Here is a 21,067-nt window from a genome sequence, read left to right as displayed (position 1 = left end):
CACCCATTCCTTCTCTCCCGAGATGCTGCCTGACCTGCTGAGTTACTCCAGCATTTTGTGAATAAATCGATTTGTACCAGCATCTGCAGTTATTTTCTTATAATACGGATGGTTCCACTAGTGGGAGAGTCTAGGCCCAGAGGTCACAGCCTCAGAATTAAAGGATGTACCTTTAGAAAGGAGATGAGGAGGAATTTCTTCAGTCAGTGGGTGGTGAATCTGTGGAATTCTTTGCCACAGAAGGCTGTGGAGGCCAAGTCAGTGGATATTTTTAAGGCAGAGATAGATAGATTCTTGATTAGTACGGGTGTGAGGGGTCTCGGGGAGAAGGCAGGAGAGTGGGGTTGGGAGGGAGAGATAGATCAGCCATGATTGAATGATGCAATAGACTTAATGGGCCGATTGGCCTAATTCTGCTCTTATCACTTATGAGCATGATAAGTATTCATCGTGCAGGTGTGAGGGAATTGTTTGTGGCCTTCCACCCTCTTTGGACCTTTATATTTTGGTGGCGTGACATCAACCGTCTCAACTTTCCCAGTCCCCTTCCCCACTCCAACCCCACCACCTCTGGACGTACGGCCCTCCCGTCACTCTGCAGCAACCCCGACTTAGTCATCAAACCCGCTGACAAGGGAGGTGCCGTGGCAGTCTGGCGTGCTGACCTCTACTGCACTGAGGCCAGGCGCCAACTCTCGGACACTTCCTCCCACTTATCCTTGGACCATGACCCCACAGACGGGCACCAGGACATAATCTCACACACCATTTCAGATGTCATCACCTCCGGCTGTCTGCCCTCCACAAGCCTCCAACCTTATCGTTCCCCAGCCCCGCACGGTCTGACAGTCCTGATTGGATTGTATCTGTATGCTTCATTGTCACCTTCTCCCAGCTAACAACGATCCACTCTAGATTGTCCTGGACCTTCGTCCCCTTTGATGTCTTGTTTTCTCACCTTACCCTTCCTTATCTCTGTGTCTCACTCTCCCCTGACACTCAGTCTGAAGAAGGGTCTTGACCCAAAACCTCGCCCATTCCTTCTCTCCAAAGATGCTGCCTGACTCGCTGAGTTACTCCAGCACCCTGTGAAACGTCACCCATCCATGTTCTCCAGAGATGTTGCCTGACCCGCTGAGTTACTCCAGCACCCTGTGAAACGTCACCCATCCATGTTCTCCAGAGATGTTGCCTGACCCGCTGAGTTACTCCAGCACTCTGTGAAACGTCACCCATCCATGTTCTCCAGAGATACTGCCTGACCCGCTGAGTTACTCCAGCACCCTGTGAAACGTCACCCATCCATGTTCTCCAGAGATACTGCCTGACCCGCTGAGTTACTCCAGCATTGTGTGTCTATCCAGCATCTGCAGGTTAGTTTTAGAGGTTGCTTGTGACATGCCTCACCTGTGTCGGGAACATCTGTTGGTCTCATGATTCTGCGAATCTGTTCCATCGATTGCAGGTCTGGTGACAGTCCTATAGAAAGAACAAAAATAGATTTATTACAGAATCAATGGAGGCCCCTTGAGCAAGGACGTGTGTCACTTTGTTGTAGTGAATCCATGATTCCGCAAAGACTCAAACTAGATTCTTGGACTCGCACTGCAGTCAAAAAGGACCTCTCCCCATCCCAACTGTGGCCCATTCCTGTTTCTAACAACTGGACAATCTAACAACTGGCAGGCTGGCGACCATTTTGCTGAACACCTTCGCTAGGTCCGCCTTAACCAACCTGATCTCCCGGTGGCTCAGCACTTATGGGAGATAATACGATATTATTTTATACATTAGACATTGTTGTTTAAGGTTTGTAACTACTTAGGCATTAGGCGCCTCTCTGTAACTAATTAAGGCGCTCTAGACATTCCTTACCCTTGACACGTGTCTGTAACTGCTGCTCAGGAGGAGGAGAAACATTGATGGATGAACCAGGATAGAAGACAAGGGAAACTGCTGCTCAGGAGGAGGAGAAACATTGATGGATGAACCAGGATAGAAGACAAGGGTGAAAGGTGACATGTGAAGAAATACAGACATCCATCAATGAGTGGGGTGATTACTTGAAAGTTTAATGGTGGCAGAGTGGAAGGCAACATGTGAAGAAATTCAGACATTCATCAATGAGTGGGGTTTAATGGTGGCAGGGTAAACAGGGTGACTACAAAGAGATGAATAACTGTAAAGAGGAGTATGAGGGCGAGATAAGGAAAAGAAGATAAGGCTGAAAGAATCCTATAAAAGTAGGCTGCCCGATGTACTAAGTGGGCAATCAGATGGTTGACATCCTGATTGTTCCAGCCGTTGTTTGCAAATAAAGGCTTTTAACTTCTTGAAGAATTCTCCGTGTCATCTGCTTCATTTTGAACACCGGTAACCACGACACACTTCAACTCCCACTCCCATTCCCAATCTGACCTTTCTGTCCTGGGCCTCCTCCATTGCCAGAGTGAGGCCCAGTGCAAATTGGAGGAACAGCACCTCATATTTTGCTTAGGGAGTTTACACCCCAGCGGTATGAACATTGGCTTCTCTAACTTCAGATAATCCCTGCTTTCCCTCTCTATCCCCTCCCCCTTCCCAGTTCTCCCACCAGTCTTCCTGTCTCTGACTACATCCTATCTTTGTTCCGCCCCCTCCCCTGACATCAGTCTGAAGAAGGGTCTCGACCCAAAACATCACCCATTCCTTCTCTCCCGAGATGCTGCCTGACCTTCTGAGTTACTCCAGCATTTTGTGTTCACCCATGAAACACAGTATGTAGTTTAGTTTATGGTCACTTGTACCGAGGTACAGTGAAAAGATATGGGGAGAAAGCAGGAAACGGGGTACTGATTTTGGATGATCAGCCATGATCATATTGAATGACGGTGCTGGCTCAAAGGGCCAAATGGCCTACCCCCGCATCTATTTTCTATGTTCCAATACAATATATTGTGTAGATACATGATAAGGGAATAACGTTTAGTGCAAGGTAAAGCCAGCAAAGTCCGATCAAGGATAGTATCACACATGCGGCCCTTAGAATTGCCACACTGTTTGCTGGGCAAAACCTGATCAATAGGTGGATCAGTGCAAGTCTGACTAGAGTAGAGTTGCTGCCTTACAGCGAATGCAGTGCCGGAGACTCAGGTTCGATCCTGACTATGGGCGCCGTCTGTACGGAGTTTGTACGTTCTCCCCGTGATCTGCGTGGGTTTTCTCCGAGATCTTCGGTTTCCTCCCACACTCCAAAGACTTACAGGTAAGTAGGTTAATTGGCTTGGTAAATGTAAAAATTGTCTGTAGTGGGTAGGATAGTGTTAATGTGCGGGGATCGCTGGGCGGCGCGGACCCGGTGGGCCGAAGGGCCTGTTTCTGCGCTGTATCTCTAAATCTAAAAAAAATCTAAATGACCATTCCCTATTTCAGCACACAGACCGATTATTCCTATCTACATTAACCTGTATTCAAGGGAGAGTTAGATTTAACTCTTTGGGCTAACGGAATCAAGGGATATGGGGGGAAAGTAGGAACGGGCTACTGATGGGCTATTGATTCTGGACGATCAGCCATGATCATATTGAATGGCTAGAAGGGCCGAATGGCCTTATCCTGCACCTATTTTCTACGTTTCTAACCTAGTTCTGAAACACCACTTGGGACAAAAGCAAACTGCACACCATTAAACACTCGTCACACAAACAGAATCCCCCAGCAACATTTAAAAACAAAAAGGCTGTTTAAGTTACAAACTGCACATCATGAGATAGTGGCCATGCAACCAAAATCCCTACGCAATATACAAACAACATTTACAGATTGGCTGTAACTATGCACCTAGACATAGGTCAATGTTTCCAGTTACAGATGGTGCTTTTGCAATTTAATCAGAATCTAATTTCCTCTCGTTAGTCTGAAGTACTTTTCTTTTCATACTAACCACTGAGATATGCTAAAGTGGAACATTATTTAACATGCTCTTATCCAAGTGGAAATCAATTAGAGAAAGTCGAAAAAAAATTGTGATTCTCTAAACCGATAATACTCCGCACAATTTTGTTCCACAATGTGCGTGATTTGTGCCTCGATGGTGGGTAGAAAATCAGTTTAGTTTATCAGTTTCAGTGTAGTTTATTGCCACGTGTACCGAGGTACAGTGAAAAGCTTTTGTTGCGTGCTATCCAGTCAGCAAAAAGATCACCTGACCTTCCCATCCATGCTGACTTGAACGGTGGCGCAGGGGTAGAGTTGCTGCCTTACAGCGAATGCAGCGCCGGAGACTCAGGTTTGATCCCGACTATGGGCGCCGTCTGTACAGAGTTTGTACGTTCTCCCCGTGACCTGCGTAGGTTTTCTCCGAGGTCTTCGGTTTTCTCCCACACTCCAAAGACGTGCAGGTATGTAGGTTAATTGACTGGGTAAATGTAAAAATTGTCCCTAGTGTGTGTAGGATAGTGTTAATGTGCGGGGATCGCTGGGCGGCGCGGACTCGGTGGGCCGAAGGGCCTGTTTCGACGCTGTATCTCTAAATCTAAAAAATCTGCCCAACATGCCCCTGAAATCCTACAAACCCTTCTGGCCTTCAGCCAAATCCCTGGAAGACTTTGACCCCAAGACTGAGTGGCACAGAGGCTGGAAAGATGTCAACACCAACAACGGAGAGGTGATCACAGACCCCACAGCGAAGCCACCGGGATTTGACCTCCATCACAAGCAATGGCTAAACCTGGACAGGATCCGCACCGTCCATACAAGAACAGCCCATCACCTGCACAAGTGGGGGATGACAGACATCCCTGCTTGCGACTGCGGATATCCGGACCAGACCAGCCCACACATTGTGAATGACTGTTCACTGAGGCTTTTCCTTGGTGGCATCAAGGCCACTCACCCAGCAACTGAAGTTGCCCTGGCCTGGATGTCTACCCTTCGCCTACTACTTTAGGCTGTGCACGCCACACGCAACAAGAAGAAGCAGAAAGACAATACATGATTACAATCGAACCATTTACAGTGTACAGATACATGATAAAGGGAATAACGTTTAGTACAAGGTAAAGTCCGATCAAGGTTAGTCTGAGGATCACCAATGAGGTAGATAGTAGTTCAGCACTGCTCTCTGGTTGTGGTAGGATGGTTCAGTTGCCCGATAACAGCTGGGAAGAAACTGTCCCTGAATCTGGAGGTGTGCGTTTTCACACTTCTGTACCTTTTGCCCGATGGGAGAGGGGAGAAGAGGGAGTGACCGGGGTGAGACTGGTCTTTAATTATGCTGCTGGCCTTGCCGAGGCAGCGTGAGGTGTAGATGGAGTCAATGGAAGGGAGGTTGGTTTGTGTGATGGTCTGGGCTGCTGGCCTTGCCGAGGCAGCGTGAGGTGTAAATGGAGTCAATGGAAGGGAGGTTGGTTTGTGTGATGGTCTGGGCTGCTGGCCTAGCCGAGGCAGCGTGAGGTGTAGATGGAGTCGGTGGAAGGGAGGTTGGTTTGTGTGATGGTCTGTGCTGCGTCCACAGTTTCTTGCGGTCCTGGATGGAGCTGTTTCCAAACGATGTTGTGATGCATCCCGATATTATTATTATGATTTTCCTATTTGATTATTATGATTTTATTATGAAAGCCAAGCTGAGAGTCAGGATTCTGGAAACGGAGACTAAACAGGCTTCTTGTCCCAAGGGTGTAAAGCTCCCAATCTTTGCCAGTGGAAACCTCGAAGCTCTTCGAGATTAATTTTAATACTGCACACAAATATCCAACACAAATAAAAAGGATCACAGTCCCAACGTGAGAAGCGGCAGAAACATGAGGGCGGCACGGTGGCGCAGCGGTAGAGTTGCTGCCTCACAGCGCCGGAGACCCAGGTTCAATCCCGACTACGGGCGTTGTCTGTACGGAGTTTGTACGTTCTCCCCGTGACCTGCGTGGGTTTTCTCCGAGATCTCCGGTTTCCTCCCACACTCCAAAGACGTGCAGGTTTGTAGGTTAATTGGCTTGGTAAATGTAGAAATTGTCCCGAGTGTGTGTAGGATAGTGTTAACGTGCTGGTCGGCGCGGACCCGGTGGGCCGAAGGGCCTGTTTCCGCACTGTATCTCTAAAACTAAAAACTAAAACTAAATTAAAAGGCAAAGATGGAATCTCACCTCCGTGACAACAGAAGATTTTCTCATCCACAATGGCAGCAATTGGAAGGCAGTTGAAGCAGTCTGTAAATGTCTTCCAGAGTTTGATATTAAAACGTCTCTTACCTGTGGGAATTAATAACATAGTTTGGGAAATTAATTTTTTAAATAATATCTTACACAACTTTAAAGATCTCTCCCCACCCCACTCCCCACCAGCCATGAAGAAGCATTCCTGTTTATTGCTGTAGAAACAAAGAACTGCAGAGGTGGGTTTGTGCCACAGACGTACACAAAGTGCTGGAGGAACTCAGCGAGTCAGGCAGCATCTCTGGAGAAAAAGGGACTCGAACTTTATGCTCGACTAAAGTACTGAGGTATTTCATGCAGTTAATTTGTACTTGGGGGGGGAGGGGGGGGGGGGTACTTGTTGGAATTATCCCCTGCTATTCTGGGAGTCCAGAACCAGGGGCCACAGTCTAAGAATAAAGGGGAGGCCATTTAAAACTGAGGTGAGAAAAAACTTTTTCACCCAGAGAGTTGTGAATTTGTGGGATTCTCTGCCACAGAGGGCAGTGGAGGCCAATTCACTGGATGAATTTAAAAGAGAGTTAGATAGAGCTCTGGGGGCTAGCGGAATCAAGGGATACGGGGAGAAGGCAGGCACGGGTTACTGATTGTGGATGATCAGCCATGATCACAATGAATGGCGGTGCTGGCTCGAAGGGCCAAATGACCTCCTCCTGCACCTATTTTCTATGTTTCTATAATGTAATAAAAAGGAACTGCAGATGCTGGTTTATACGAAAGATGGACACAAAGTGCTGGAGTAACCCATGGGTCAGGCAGCTTAGGGCTACGGGTATCAAGGCATATGGGGAGAAGACAGGAACGGGGTACTGATTTTGGAGGATCAGCCAGCCATGATCAAGTTGAGGAGGAGCCAGCGCTGCCCTCGCAGCTGCGGCTTGCCTGCAGTCCGTTTGTCTTTTGTGTTTTTTGTTGTTTTTGTCTTAATTGTAGTTTAAATATGATGTAGTGTTGTAGTGTTTGAGGTTGTGTGTTATGTGGGGGGAGGAGGGGGGGGGGGGGGAACTGTAACATCATCTCTCCCGAGTGGAGACCCGACCTTTGTTTCTGTGTGGTGTCTCCGTTCCCGCTGCGGCCTACCACCGGCCATGCACCTGGAGCTGGCAGCTTCCGGCTGGGACCACCTGGGCTCTGGTTTGCAGAGCCCGCGGCCCGGACTCACCACCTACGGCGCCGGCTGCCTTCGGATGCTGCGGGAGCGGCTGCGACTCGTCTCCGGAGGCTTCGGCGTGGGCTGCCTGGACGTCGGAAGCCCACAGGCCCCTGGGTGGGGGCCGACATCGGGAGCTCCGGCAGCGGCAGTGTCTTCGCCCGCCCCGAATCGTGGGGGTTGGGTCGGCCCGCCGCGGACCGTCTCTGCCCGGAGCGGCCTGGAATAGGCCGCGGGATTTTCTCCGCCCGGCAGGAGCTTCAATGTCGGTAGGCCCGACCGCCCCGACGTGGCAACTCCAACAGCCTGACCGCGGGAGAAGACGGCAGGGGAAGAGAAAAGACATTCCGGCCTTCCATCACAGTGAGGAGGGGACTGGAGGAGACTCACTGTGATGGATGTTTTTTTTGTTTGGTGTTAGTTTATGATTGTGTGTGTTATTGCATTTTTATTGATTATTCTTATTGGTCTTATTGTTGAACTGTGGGTAATTTTTCATTTCACTGCACATTTATGTGTATGCGACAAATAAATGACTATTGACTATTGAATTGAATGGCGGTGCTACCTATTTTCTATGTTTTTATGTTTCTCCAGAGAAAAGGGAGAGATGACATTTCGAGTCGGGTCTGAAGAAGGGTCCTGACCCGAATCGTTTTCTTTCCCTTTTTCCCCCCACAGATGCTGACTGACCCATCCCTTCTCTCCAGAGATGCTGCCTGTCCCGCCCGCTGAGTTACTCCAGCATTTTGTGTCTACCTGCTGACTGAATCGCTGAGTTGCTTCAGCACTTTGTGTCTATCATTAGTTTTTAGTTTAGAGATTGATCCAGCATGGGAATAGGTTCTACAGCCCACCGAGTCCACTCCGACCATCGAACACCCGTTCACGCTGGTTCCGTGTTATCCCACTTTCTCATCCACTCCCTACACAATGGGGGCAAATTACAGAAGCAAATTAACCCGCACGTCTTTGGAGTGTGGGAGGAAACCAGAGCACCCAGCGGAAACCCACGCGGTCACAGGGAGAACGTGCAAACTCCACACAGACAGCACCCGGGGTCAGGATGGAGCCCGGGTCTCTGGAGCTGTGAGGCGGCAACTCTACCAGCCGCGCCACCCTGCTGCCCTAAAGGGTGGAAGGAATTGAGCAGTGGCGTGCCTTAGCAGTGCACTGGAACACTGGGACAACGTTACAAAGAGAGCAAAAGCAAAATTACACAGCAGAGGAAAATAAACTCCATATATTCACAATCATTAGCCAAGTATGTTTTACAACATACGAGGAATTTCATTTGCCATACAGTCGTACCAATAAAAAGCAACAGAACACACAAGATACATGTTAACATGAACATCCACCACAGTGACTCCTCCACATTCCTCACTGTGATGGAAGGTGAAAAAAAGTTCAATCTCTTCCCTTCTTTGTCCTCCCGCGGTCGGGGGCCTCGAGCCTTCTGTTGACGGGACAATCTTGACTCCCGTAGCCGGCGGCGTTTGGACCCTCTGCATCGGGGCGATCAAGCTCCCACTTCGGGGGGAATCTCAGCTCCCCCCCACCGGGCGATCTGACCCCGGGTCGTGGCTAGTCGAACCTTCTGCGACTTTGGAGCTTCCCAACATCAGTCTCTACCCGAGACTGCGAGCTCCTCGATGTTGAAGTACGCAGGCCGCAGTTGGAGCGTCGATCCCAGGCAAGGGATCGCAGGCTCCTATGGGAAGTCCACAGCCCTGCAGTGGGGCTCAAAGTCAGTCTCGAGCAAGGCCGCCAACAAGGGCGGCACGGTGGCGCAACGGTAGAGTTGCTGCCTTACAGCGAATACAGCGCCGGAGACTCAGGTTCGATCCTGACTACGGGTGCTGTACTGTAAGGAGTTTGTAAGTTCTCCCCGTGACCTGCGTGGGTTTTCTCCGAGATCTTCGGTTTCCTCCCACACTCCAAAGACGTACAGGTATGTAGGTTAATTGACTGGGTGAATGTTAAAAAAAAATTGTCCCTAGTGTGTGTAGGATATGGTTAATGTGCGGGGATCGCTGGGCGGCGTGGACTTGGTGGGCCGAAAAGGCCTGTTTCCGTGCTATATCTGAAATATGAAAAAAAAAACAACAAAAAAACTCCACGATGTTAGGCCGCAGAGTGACCGGAGATACGATCCGGAAAACAATCACAACTCCGTCAGGGTAAGAGATTGAAAAAAAGCTTCCCCCTGCCCCCCTCCCCAAACATTAACACGGCCTTTTTAAACACACTAAAAATAACAAAAGAGACGAAAAGACAGACAGACCGTTGGCGAGGCTGCCATCGCTGACGGCGCCACCCGGTGGAACCTTTATATATTCTACTGAAGAATACAAGAAACATTGGAGGGAATACAACCAGTTAGTAGAGGCAGCCCACATGAGTATTTAATCAATAGGGAGGTCAATAGTGGCAGAGGTACCATTCCCAAGATACGCAGAACCAGAACGCAGACGACCAAATGGGAGATACAAAGAACTGCAGAGGCTGGTTAACAAAAAAAAAAGTGCTGGAGTAACTCAGAAAGTCAGGCAGTATTTTCGGAGAACGTGGATAGGTAGACAAAAAATGCTGGAGTAACTCAGCAGGTCAGGCAGCATCTTGGGAGAGAAGGAATGGGTGACGTTTCGGGTCGAGACCCTTCTTCAGACTGAGAGTAATGGGAGAGGGATACACAGAGATAAGGAAGTTTGAGGTGTGAAAACGAGATATCAAAGGTGATGTAGTTCAAGGAAAATGTAGAACAGATCATTGTTATCTCGGGTAAGGTGACAACGAAGCATACAGAGATAACATTTAATCAGGGACGGTCAGACTGGTTAGAGAACTAGGATGGGGGAGGGATGGAGAGAGAGGGAATGCAAAGGTTACTTGAAGTTAGAGGTGAATGTTCATACCGCTGGGGTGTAAGCTGCCCAAGTGAAATATGAGGTGCTGTTCCTCCAATTTGCGCTGGGCCTCACTCTAACAATGGAGGAGGCCCAGGACAGAAAGTGAATGGGTGGAGGGGGGGAAACGTGTTGAGCAACTGGGAGATCAGGTAGGTTTAAGCAGGCTGAGCGGAGGAGTACAGCGCAATGATCGCCGAGCCTGGTGTTTCTACACATTCCACTTAAACCTGTCCTGTCCACGTAGAGACAGGCTAAAGGTGAAGAAGGGTGTCGATCCGAAACGTCACCCATTCCTTCTCTCCCGAGATGCTGCCTGACCCGCCGAGTTACTCCAACATTTTGAGTCCACCTTCAGATTAACGGTGCAGCTGACGTTCCAAACGGCAAATGAAGTTGCGGCAGCTCAATACTCACACTCATCGTAGAAGCCGTAGATGCGGTTGATGCTGGCACACTCGTGGTTTCCCCGCAAGAGGAAGAAGTTCTCTGGGTATTTAATCTTGTACGCTAGGAGGAGGCAAATGGTCTCCAGGGACTGCTTCCCTCGATCTACGTAATCGCCCAGAAACAAATAGTTTGCTTCAGGTGGAAACCCTCCATATTCGAACAACCGCAGGAGGTCAGTGTACTGTCCATGAATATCACCTGCAAAAATGGAAGAGAAGATAAAACATTTACCATTAGCATATAATACTGTGCCGCTTTTAGCTTTATGCAATCAATCTTCCCCATCTTGAATTTTAGTTTAGTTTAGAGATACAGCGCGTAAACAGGCCCTTTGGCCTACCGAGTCCATGCTGACCAGTGAATTAGCTTTCTCCCTGGTTTATTAAATTTGTCAAGGAGTTGTCGTGCTCTGTATCACTAAAGTCTAAAGACTAATTAACTCGGATATACGCAGTGAATGTTAAAGCTGCAAATGGTACCAGGGACCGGAATAAAGTGGTGTACACATCCCACAGGATGGTAGCATTGGTAGTTAAAGTTTTTTTAGTTTAGTTTAGAGATACATTGTGGAAACAGGCCCTTCAGCCCACCGGGTCCATGCTGACCAGTGACCCCCGCACACCAACACTATCCCACATGTGTACACCAATTTATTCTGGTCCTTGGTTTAACATTCACTGCGTATATCCTAGTTTATTAGTCTTTAGACTTTAGTGATACAGTGCACGACATCTCCTTGACAAATTTAATAAACCAGGGAGAAAGCTAATTCCCTTGAAGCACTGCCTCTAAATTCTCGCTTCTCCAGTGCTAATTAACCAGCTCCCTCAGCATTTTTTTGGAATAATGTGCTGGCCATTGCTATTAGACTCACCTGCTAGTAATTATCCGACTTGTCCCTGCTGCCCTTCTTGAATATAGAAACCTAGAAAATAGGTGCAGGAGGCTATTCGGCCCTTCGCGCCAGTACCGCCATTCATTGTGATCATGGCTGATCATCCAGTAACCCGTGCCTGCCTTCTCCCCATATCCCTTGATTCCACTAGCCCCTAGAGCTCTACCTAACTCTCTTTTAAATTCATCCAGTGAATTGGCCTCCTCTGCCTTCTGTGGCAGAGAATCCCACAAATTCACAACTCTCTGGGTGAAAAATATTTCTTCTCACCTCAGTTCTAAATGGCCTTCCCTTTATTCTAAGACAGTGGCCCCTGGTTCTGGACTCCCCCAAACATTGGGAACATTTTTCCTGCATCTAGCTTGTCCAGTCCTTTTATTATTTTATAATTTTGATCCCCTCTCATCCTTCTAAACTCCAGTGAATACAAGCCCAGTCTTTCAAAAAATCGGATTTTTTTTGAAAATGTACACACAAAATCACCAGTTTCAAGCCTTTTAGTGCATTTCAAAGTAAAAACAGACATTACAAAATAATGTGAACACTGTACACTAATAACATTTTGAAGTAAACTCGCACATTAATTGATAATCAGTCCAAAAAGGTGGTAATTGGCTTTTCTGCTGTGTTTTATATTTTAACCCTGTGTAATTCATTTAGTTCTATAATCTTGCACTTAAATTTAGTATTGACTCATTACAGTTCCACCACTGATTTTCTGGCACTCTTGGTTCCAGCCGGCCAAGGAAGTCGCTGGGCGATGGGGATAGATGTGCTGGCTCCAGCTGGGCTGGAGTTCCACAGCCCCGGCCGCAGGTTGCAAATTCAACCCACCGATTGGCCGTGGAAGTCCCGATGAGGTCGAGATTGGCTGCCTTGCCCAGCCTATGTGCCACATTTTCGGGGAGACTTCCAGGGGGATTTCTCGCGGAACCCCTAGCGAGCTTTAGTGGTGCCATAGTGTTCATTAAAAGTCTACACATCGTTTATTTATTTATCTTTTTCGATCCGATTTCTCCATTGGTTATCGCGATTTTGGCCAAGTGAAAATCGCGGAAATCATGCAAAAAGCTCGGGAAATGGATTTTAAGAACCCGGAAATCCGCCGGAACGCGGAACATCCACATGGCTGATTGATGCACTTCTACGTGCCTATCGGGAGAGAAGGAATGGGTGACGTTTCGGGAAGAGTCTGAAGAAGGGTCTCGACCCGAAACGTCTCCCATTCCTTCTCTCCCGAGATGCTGCCTGACCTGCTGAGTTACTCCAGCATTTTGTGAATAAATGTCTTTTAAATGTTGTTATAGTACTGCCTCAACTACCTCCTCTGGCAGCTCGTTCCATACGCCCACCAACATCTGTGTGGAAAAAGTTGCCCCTCAGGTTCTTATTACATCTTTCTCCTCTCACCTTGAACCCATGACCTCGGGTTCTCGATTCCCTACTCTGGTTAAAAGACTCCGCGTCTATCCTATCTAATCCCCTCTGATACTTATACACCTGTACAAGATCACTACGCAGCCTCCTGCACTCCAAGGAATAAAGTCCTAGCCTGCCCAACCTCTCCCTGTAGCTTAGTCCCTTTAAGTCCTGGCAACATCCTCGTAAATGGATTTTGAGGCTGCACGGTGGTAGAGTGCTGCCTCACAGTGCCGGAGACCCGGGTTCCATCCCGACTACGGGTGCTGTCTGTACGGAGTTTGTACGTTCTCCCCGTGGCCTGCGTGAGTTTTCTCCGAGATCTTCACACACTCCAAAGACGTGCAGGTTTGTCGGTTAATTGGCTTGTTATAAGTGTAAATTGTCCCTCGTGTGTGTGGGATAGTTTCAATGTGCGGGAACCGCTGGTCGGTGCGGGCTCGGTGGGCAGAAGGGCCTGTTTCTGCGCTGTATCTCTCAACTTAATCTTCTCTGCGCCCTTTCTAGCTTAACAACATCTTACCTACAGCACGGTGACTAAAATTGAACACAAACGTGACCTCGCCAACATCTTGTACAACTGTAGCATAACATCCCAACTTCTATACTCACAGCCCAACATCTATACTCTACTAGACCAAGTGGACCCGTTGGGCCCAAACCTCTCCTGCATTGGTGCAGCACCTGCTCCTCCCCCTCCCCTCCCTCCCCACCAATCCTCCCTCCCCCTCCCCCACTCCATCCCCCTCAACCCCCTCCTCCCCCCCTCCCTCCCCTCCCCCTCCCCCCCTAGGAGATAGATTTAAACTTTAAAATGTGAATAACTTAAAAAATATAACATCGATTTCAACGAAACGTCTTCCATTAGCAGCAAAAGGACGACGGTGAGTAAGGTGGGCCTAAAATTGTCACGCTATCGTGTACCGTTTTGGCTGTAGTTCAGGAACAAACAAACAAACAAACGAGAGTTTTAGTATATGGAATGTGGAACTGTATTCTATGCAGTGCCAGTCTTTGACACTGGCGATCCACTCAGTGCTGGCATGAGGTGGAGCCTCGCCACAAAGCTGACAGTGACTGAAGGCAGGAGAATGGGGTTGAGAGCAAAGATACTAGAGGAACAAGATGGACCACTCCGTTGAAATCGCCTATACTGAAGTGTAGTACGCAAAGGAGCCATTTTAGTAGGCAAAACCGATCGTTCGCTCTGCCTCTCGCAGTGTAATCAGTGTTTTGGGGGAACAGTATGTGTGATGATACCATTAAAATGCAAAATATATCTCATCTATCAATTCACAGATTTTTGTTATTTTTCTTTTTAAATGTTTCTGCAAGTTTCTGCCTACTAAAATGGCGCTGTGACGCACTGCGGTTTTTAGGGTCGAGTGGTCTATCTTGCTCCTCTAGTATCTTTGGTTGAGAGGGAAAGATCGATCAGCCATGATGGACCGGTGGAGCATTCTCGACGGGCCTAATTCTGCTCCTCTATCTTATGAACTTATGTTTCTCATCTAACACCAAACATGAATGTTAATGTTACGTTCGAGTAATATCACAGGTGTTTTTTTTCTGCTTTAAAGGTTACTGTAAGGTTTAATGGTTGTTGTGTAAATCTTGTGTGCAGCTTGGTTTAGCACTCATGTAGGTATAAACTGCAAATGTCCGTCTCAACCAACCTGATCTCCCGGTGGCTCAGCACTTCAACTTCCCCTCCCATTCCCACACTGATCTTTCTGTCCTGGGTCTCCTCCATTGTCAGAGTGAGGTCCAGCGCAAATTGGAGGAACAGCACCTCATATTTTGCTTGGGTCGTTTTACACCCCAGTGGTATGAACATTGACTTCTCTAACTTCAGATAGTCCTGCTTCCCCTCTCTCTCCATCCCCTCCCCCTTCCCAGTTCCCCCACTAGTCTTCCTGTCTCCGACTACGTTCTATCTTTGTCCCACCCCTCCCCTGACATCAGTCTGAAGAAGGGTCTCGACCCGAAACGTATGTTTCTCATCTAACACCAAACATGAATGTTAATCTTAAGTTCTAGTAATATTGCAGACGCTTTTTTATTGCTTTAAAAGTTATCATACATTGTGTGCAGCCATGATAAACGGCAGCAAACGAAGCTCAATCGTAATTTTTGTGACCATTAGTCTGATTGCCAGATTAGCTCACAGCCACCAGTTGCAGCTTACAAGGTCCTTGATTTTGCCAGCCACGTCAGAATATAAATCTGCTCAAGTGCAAGGATTACAAACGCCAGCCTAACACATCACTATATTACAGTACAGCCTGTCACAGCAGTCAGCAATCCGCTCCGTATGGATTGCTGTGGGACAATAAAGCCGTCTCTATTGATGGGAGGGTCTGCAAAATGAAATACCTGGCCGACTCTCAGTAACCTTTCATCCGAGCCAACTCGAAAGTAAAGGTCAATGTCCATCAAATTAGGCAAGCAGGTTGTGATCTTTGTACAGGTTTTGCTATCTCACCAAAGCAATGGTAGACACACAATGCTGGAGTAACTCAGCGGGTCAGGCAGCATCTCTGGAGAACATGGATGGGTGACGTTTCACAGAGTGCTGGAGTAACTCAGCGGGTCAGGCAGCATCTCTGGAGAACATGGATGGGTGACGTTTCACAGAGTGCTGGAGTAACTCAGCGGGTCAGGCAGCATCTCTGGAGAACATGGATGGGTGACGTTTCAGGACGAGACCCCTCTTCAGACTGATGTCAGGGGAGGGGGCAGGACAAAGATAGAATGTAGTCGAAGACAGGAAGACTAGTGGGAGAACTGGGAAGGAGGAGGGGATGGAGAGAGAGGGAAAGCAGAGACTATCTGAAGTTAGACAAGTCAATGTTCATACCGCTGGGGTGTAAGCTGCCCAAGCGAAATATGAGGTGCTGTTCCTCCAATTTGCGCTGGGCCTCACTCTGACAGTGGAGGAGGCCCAGGACAGAAAGGTCAGATTGGGAATGGGAGGGGAAGTTGAAGTGCTGAGCCACCGGGAGATCAGGTTGGTTGAGACGGACATTTGCAGTTTATACCTACATGAGTGCTAAACCAAGCTGCACACAAGATTTATACAGCCCTGGGTAACCTTTAAAGCAGAAAAAAGCATCTGTAATATTACTTGAATTTAACATTAACATTCATGTTTGGTGTTAAATGAGAAACATAACGGATAGGAGCAGAAGTGGGCCATTCAGCCCATCACATCTGCTCCACCATTCAATTATTCGATATATAAGATCATGTCATAAGTGATAGGAGCAGAATTTTCTTTGAAATCTTTGAATTTTCCATTTGCTTGGGCGCCAACATGAATGATTAAAATCATTAAAATAAGTTCATAAATGTTGGGAGCAGAATCAGGCCATTCAGCTCATTAAGTCTACTCTGCCATTCAATCACGGCTGATCTATCTTTCCCTCCTAATCCCATTCTCCTGCCTTCTCCCCTTAACCTCCGACACCCGTACTAATCAAGAATCTGTCAATCTCTGCTATAAATATCCCACTGACTTGGCCTCTACAGCCATCTGCAGCAAAAAATTCCACAGATTCACCACCCTCTGGCTAAAGAAACTCCTTCTCATCTCCTTCGTAAAGGTATGTCCTTTTATTCTGAGCCCATGCCAAGAAATATGCTTCATAATTATTTTTGTCACTCTCCCTTAATTCACGAGCCCACTGATAAATAAGGCGCAGGAGAAAGCAGTGAATACATCTTATTAGTAATGACCCAGCATGACTTTGTCTTAATATTTACTTAAAAGACATGTAATCCATTTATTCCATGATGTCAGAAATAATCCTGCTTTAACCTACAGTGACATGCATACACATCGAGAGAGAGCTCAACTGGAAAACAGATCAAGGCATAGTCGTGTTATTATTTTCTTCTTTTCACAAATTCACAGGTTCTAGGAGCAGAATGAGGCCCTTCGGCCCATCAAGTCTACTGCATCATTCATTCATGGCTGATCTATCTCTCCCTCCCAACCCCATTCTCCTGCCTTCTCCCCATAAACCGACACCCGCACTAATCAAAAATTTATCAATCCTTAAAACCGCCTCAAAAATATCCACTGACTTGGCCTCCACAGCCGTCTGTGACAATGAATTCCACAGATTCACCACCCTCTGACAAAATAAATTCCTCCTCATCTCCTTTCTGTAGGAACGTCCTTTAATTCTGAGGCTGTGCCCTCTGGTCCCAGACTCTCCCACTAGTGGAAACATCCTGTCCACATTCGCTGCCTATCACCATTTTTTTCACTCGCTATTTGAAAATTATTATTGTATCTGGGTTGCCTCGGTTTCTTCAACAGTGCACCTCAAGTTAGTCTGAAGAAGGGTCTCGACCCGAAACATCACCCATTCCTTCTCTCCAGAGATGCTGCCTGACCCGCTGAGTTACTCCAGCATTTTGAGTCTATCTTCGGTTGAACCAGCATCTACAGTCCTGTCTTAGGAAGGGGAAAGGGATGGAGAGGGAAAGCAGGGACTATCTGAAGTCTGGTTCTCGATTCCCCTACTCTGGGTAAAAGACTGTGCATATACCCGATCTATTCCTCTCATGATTTTGTACACCTCTATAAGATCACACCTCATCCTCCTGCGCTCCATGGAATAGAGTCCCAGCCTGCTCCACCACTCCCTATAGCTCACACCCTCTAGTCCTGGCAACATCCTCGTAAATCTTTTCTGAACCCTATCAAGCTTGACAATATTTTTCCTATAACATGGTGCCCAGAACTGAACACAATACTCTAAATTCAAGTTATTACTGCTTATGACTGGGGAAAGACAAGGGAGAAAAGGTGTGTGTTAGAATGAACTACTTGATGAAGTGTAAGCTGGCCACAAAACAGACTGGTTTTCAATCTTTTCAACCTGTTTTCAACCTATGGTGGCGCAGCGGTAGAGTTGCTGCCTTACAGCGAATGCAGCGCCGGAGACCCGGGTTCCATCCCGACTACGGTTGCTGTCTGTACGGAGTTTGTACGTTCTCCCTGTGACCTGCGTGGGTTTTCTCCGAGATCTTCAGTTTCCTCCCACACTTGGTAAATGTAAAAATTGTCCCTGGTGTGCGTAGGATAGTGTTAATGTGCGGCGATCGCTGGTCGGCACGGACCCGGTGGGCCGAAGGGCCTGTTTCCGCGCTGTATCTCTGAACTAAACTTTATAATATGCAAGTCCGGAGGGGGGGAAGACAGATGTTTATAACTTAGACCAGTAACTGCAAATGTAGTTCAGTGTGTGATTGCTTGGCTAGCTCAATAAATGGGCACACCTAGTATGCAGTGAGCAACAGTGATTCAACACACTGCGATGCTCCACCAATCTTATGAAACATTGGAGGTCAGATTTCATATCCCAGGGGCGGCACAGCGGTAGAGTTGCTGCCTTACAGCGCCAGAGACCAAGGTTCAATCCTGACTAAGGGTACTGTCTGTACGGAGTTTGTACATTCTCCCCGTGACCGCGTGGGTTTTCCCCGGGTGCTCCGGTTTCCTCCCACGCTCCAAAGACTTTCAGGTTTGTAGGTTAACTGGCTTCAGTAAAAATCGTAAATTGTCCCTAGTGTGTGTCGGATAGTGTTAGTGTGCGGGGAACGCTGGGCGGTGCGGACTCGGTGGGCCGAAGGGCCTGTTTCTGCACTGTAACTCTAAAGTAATAGAACAGTAGGGGGGAAAAAAACTGCAGATGCTGGTTTAAATCGAAGGGAGACACAAAATGCTGGAGTAACTCAGCGGGACAGGCAGCATCTCGGGAGAGAAGGAATGGGTAACGTTTCGAGTCGAGACCCATCAACAGAACAGTAGCACAGAGGAACAGGCCCTTCAGCCCACAATGTCCGTGCTGGACACGATGCCAAATTAAACTAATCTCTTCTGCCTGCATGTGATCCCTATCCCTCCAGACCCATGTGCCTATCTGAACGCCTCTCGCATCCCACTATCGTATCTGCCTCCACCACCACTATTAAATCTTTTCCTCTTCACCTTGAACCTATGTCCTCTGGTCCTCGATTCCCCTACTCTGGGCAAGAGACTCTGATACACCCCTCCTGTACCATTTGAATAAAAAGTTTCACGTTCGCTGGCCAATTAAACAGGATGGAGAGTATTCATCATTTCTTTTGACTGACCGAATTTCTTTCCTTGGTGACCATCAGTGAATCGGATACATTTTTGCAGCAATCTTTTGATTGAGATCTCCATTAAACAATACAAGCTTTTTCCAGCAGCATATTATCTCTATAAACTCTCAGCTGCCACTAGATAGGATTAGAACTCGTGACTATAGTTCAATGATTTAGGCCTCTAGATTACAGACTCAACAAAGAACGGCTGTACCTACTAAACTGAACAGAAATACTTACTGGTTCAACTTTGCAGCTCTGAAATGAGACTATATTTAGCAAATGAAGCTTATAAATACAACCATTTTATTACTTAAAATATATTACCTCTGTTAAATTGGCATTTAAGATCATAAGATCATAAGGCCATTCGGCCCATCGAGTCTGATCTATTTTACCATCTCAACCCCATTCTCCTACCTCCCCCTATAACCTTTGACGCCCGTCCTAATCATGAACCTATTAATCTCATCTTTAAAAATACCTCTACAGCCTTGTGTGGCAAAGAATTCTACAGATTCACCACCCTATGGCTAATGAAATTCCTCCTCATCTCCATTGAAAAGGTACGCCCTTTTATTCTGAGGCTGTGTCCTCTGTTCCTGGACTCTCCCATTAGTGGAAACATCCTCTCCACATCCACCCTATCCAGGCCTTTCATTCTACAGTAGGTTACAATGAGGTCCCCCCTCATCCTTCTAAACAGCAGTGAGTACAGGCCCAGTGCCGACAAACACTCATCATATGTTAACCCAGTGCAACGTAGTGGACAATATCTTGCAGGTTCTATGGCTTGTGACGTGAATGTAATGGTGTTCCCAGATTCCTGATGCTCTTCTCCAGCAAGGGTGCCGGGTTAGAGCAGCAGATTATGTTGTCATTAAGATCATCATGGGGTTATTCTTGTGAGAGAATGAACTAGCAATGCTGCCAGTTCAGCATCTGGCCCAGCACACGCTGGTATCTGGACTGCAGGTGGGCTGTGTAAACAGAGCCGGGAGCAGGACCACTAGCTGGGTCAGCATCTGGAGCTGTGGTCAGAATCACTCTCACACAGGCAAGCTCAAACACTATTTCTTGTTCCCTTTCAACTGGAACTTTTATTGGATTAACCGTAATCCATGTAAAAATGAAATTTGACAATAGGCAATAGGTGCGGGAGGAGGCCATTCGGCCCTTCGAGCCAGCACCACCATTCAATGTGATCATGGCTGATCATTCTCAATCAGTACCCCGTTCCTGCCTTCTCCCCATTCCCCCTGACTCCGCTATCCTTAAGAGCTCTATCTAGCTCTCTCTTGAAAGCATCCAGAGAATTGGCCTCCACTGCCTTCTGAGGCAGAGAATTCCACAGATTCACAACTCTCTGACTGAAAAAGTTTTTTCCTCATCTCCATTCTAAATGGCCTACCCCATATTCTTAAACTGTGGCCCCTGGTTCTGGACTCCCCCAACATTGGGAACATGTTTCCTGCCTCTAGCGTGTCCATCCCCTTAATAATCTTATATGTTTCAATAAGATCCCCTCTCATCCTTCTAAATTCCAGTGTATACAAGCCTAGCCACTAACGTCTATTTGGATATCAAACATCAAATAGCAAACTGAAAGCACGCACCACCAGACTCATGAACCGCTTCTGTGATCAGCCTGCTGAACGGCCCTTACGTAAGCTAGGGTACTGTCCGATTCACCTCTACCCCATTGCGGACATTGGACTTTGTCTCTGGAACTGGTGCGCTACAATGCTGAGAACTATATCTACACCATTCCCCGAGAACCTTTACCACTGCTTGAACTCTTGTCAATACTTCTGGTACACCCCTCCTGTACCATTTGAATAAAAAGATCACGTTTGCTGGCCAATTAAACAGGATGGAGAGAGTATTCATCATTTCTTTCGACTGACCGAAT

The 21,067-nt window shown here is 47.4% G+C and overlaps 1 protein-coding gene across 2 annotated transcripts in view; it reads right to left on the bottom strand.

Annotated features, from left to right (window-relative positions):
• LOC144593347 (serine/threonine-protein phosphatase PP1-beta catalytic subunit) overlaps positions 1-21,067 on the bottom strand; it is a 134,712-nt gene that overhangs the window by 18,237 nt on the left and 95,408 nt on the right. For both annotated transcript variants that reach the window (XM_078398785.1, XM_078398786.1), the window contains exons 3-5: positions 10,665-10,895; positions 6,120-6,224; positions 1,408-1,479 (exon numbers count right to left, since the gene is read on the bottom strand). In XM_078398785.1, coding sequence (XP_078254911.1) covers positions 1,408-1,479; positions 6,120-6,224; positions 10,665-10,895 — 408 coding nt within the window. The remainder of the gene's footprint in view (positions 1-1,407; positions 1,480-6,119; positions 6,225-10,664; positions 10,896-21,067) is intronic.

Source organism: Rhinoraja longicauda, chromosome 5 (assembly GCF_053455715.1).
Source record: "Rhinoraja longicauda isolate Sanriku21f chromosome 5, sRhiLon1.1, whole genome shotgun sequence".
In the NCBI taxonomy this organism is placed as follows: Eukaryota; Metazoa; Chordata; class Chondrichthyes; order Rajiformes; family Arhynchobatidae; genus Rhinoraja; species Rhinoraja longicauda.
This window is presented reverse-complemented; position numbering and strand designations above follow the sequence as displayed.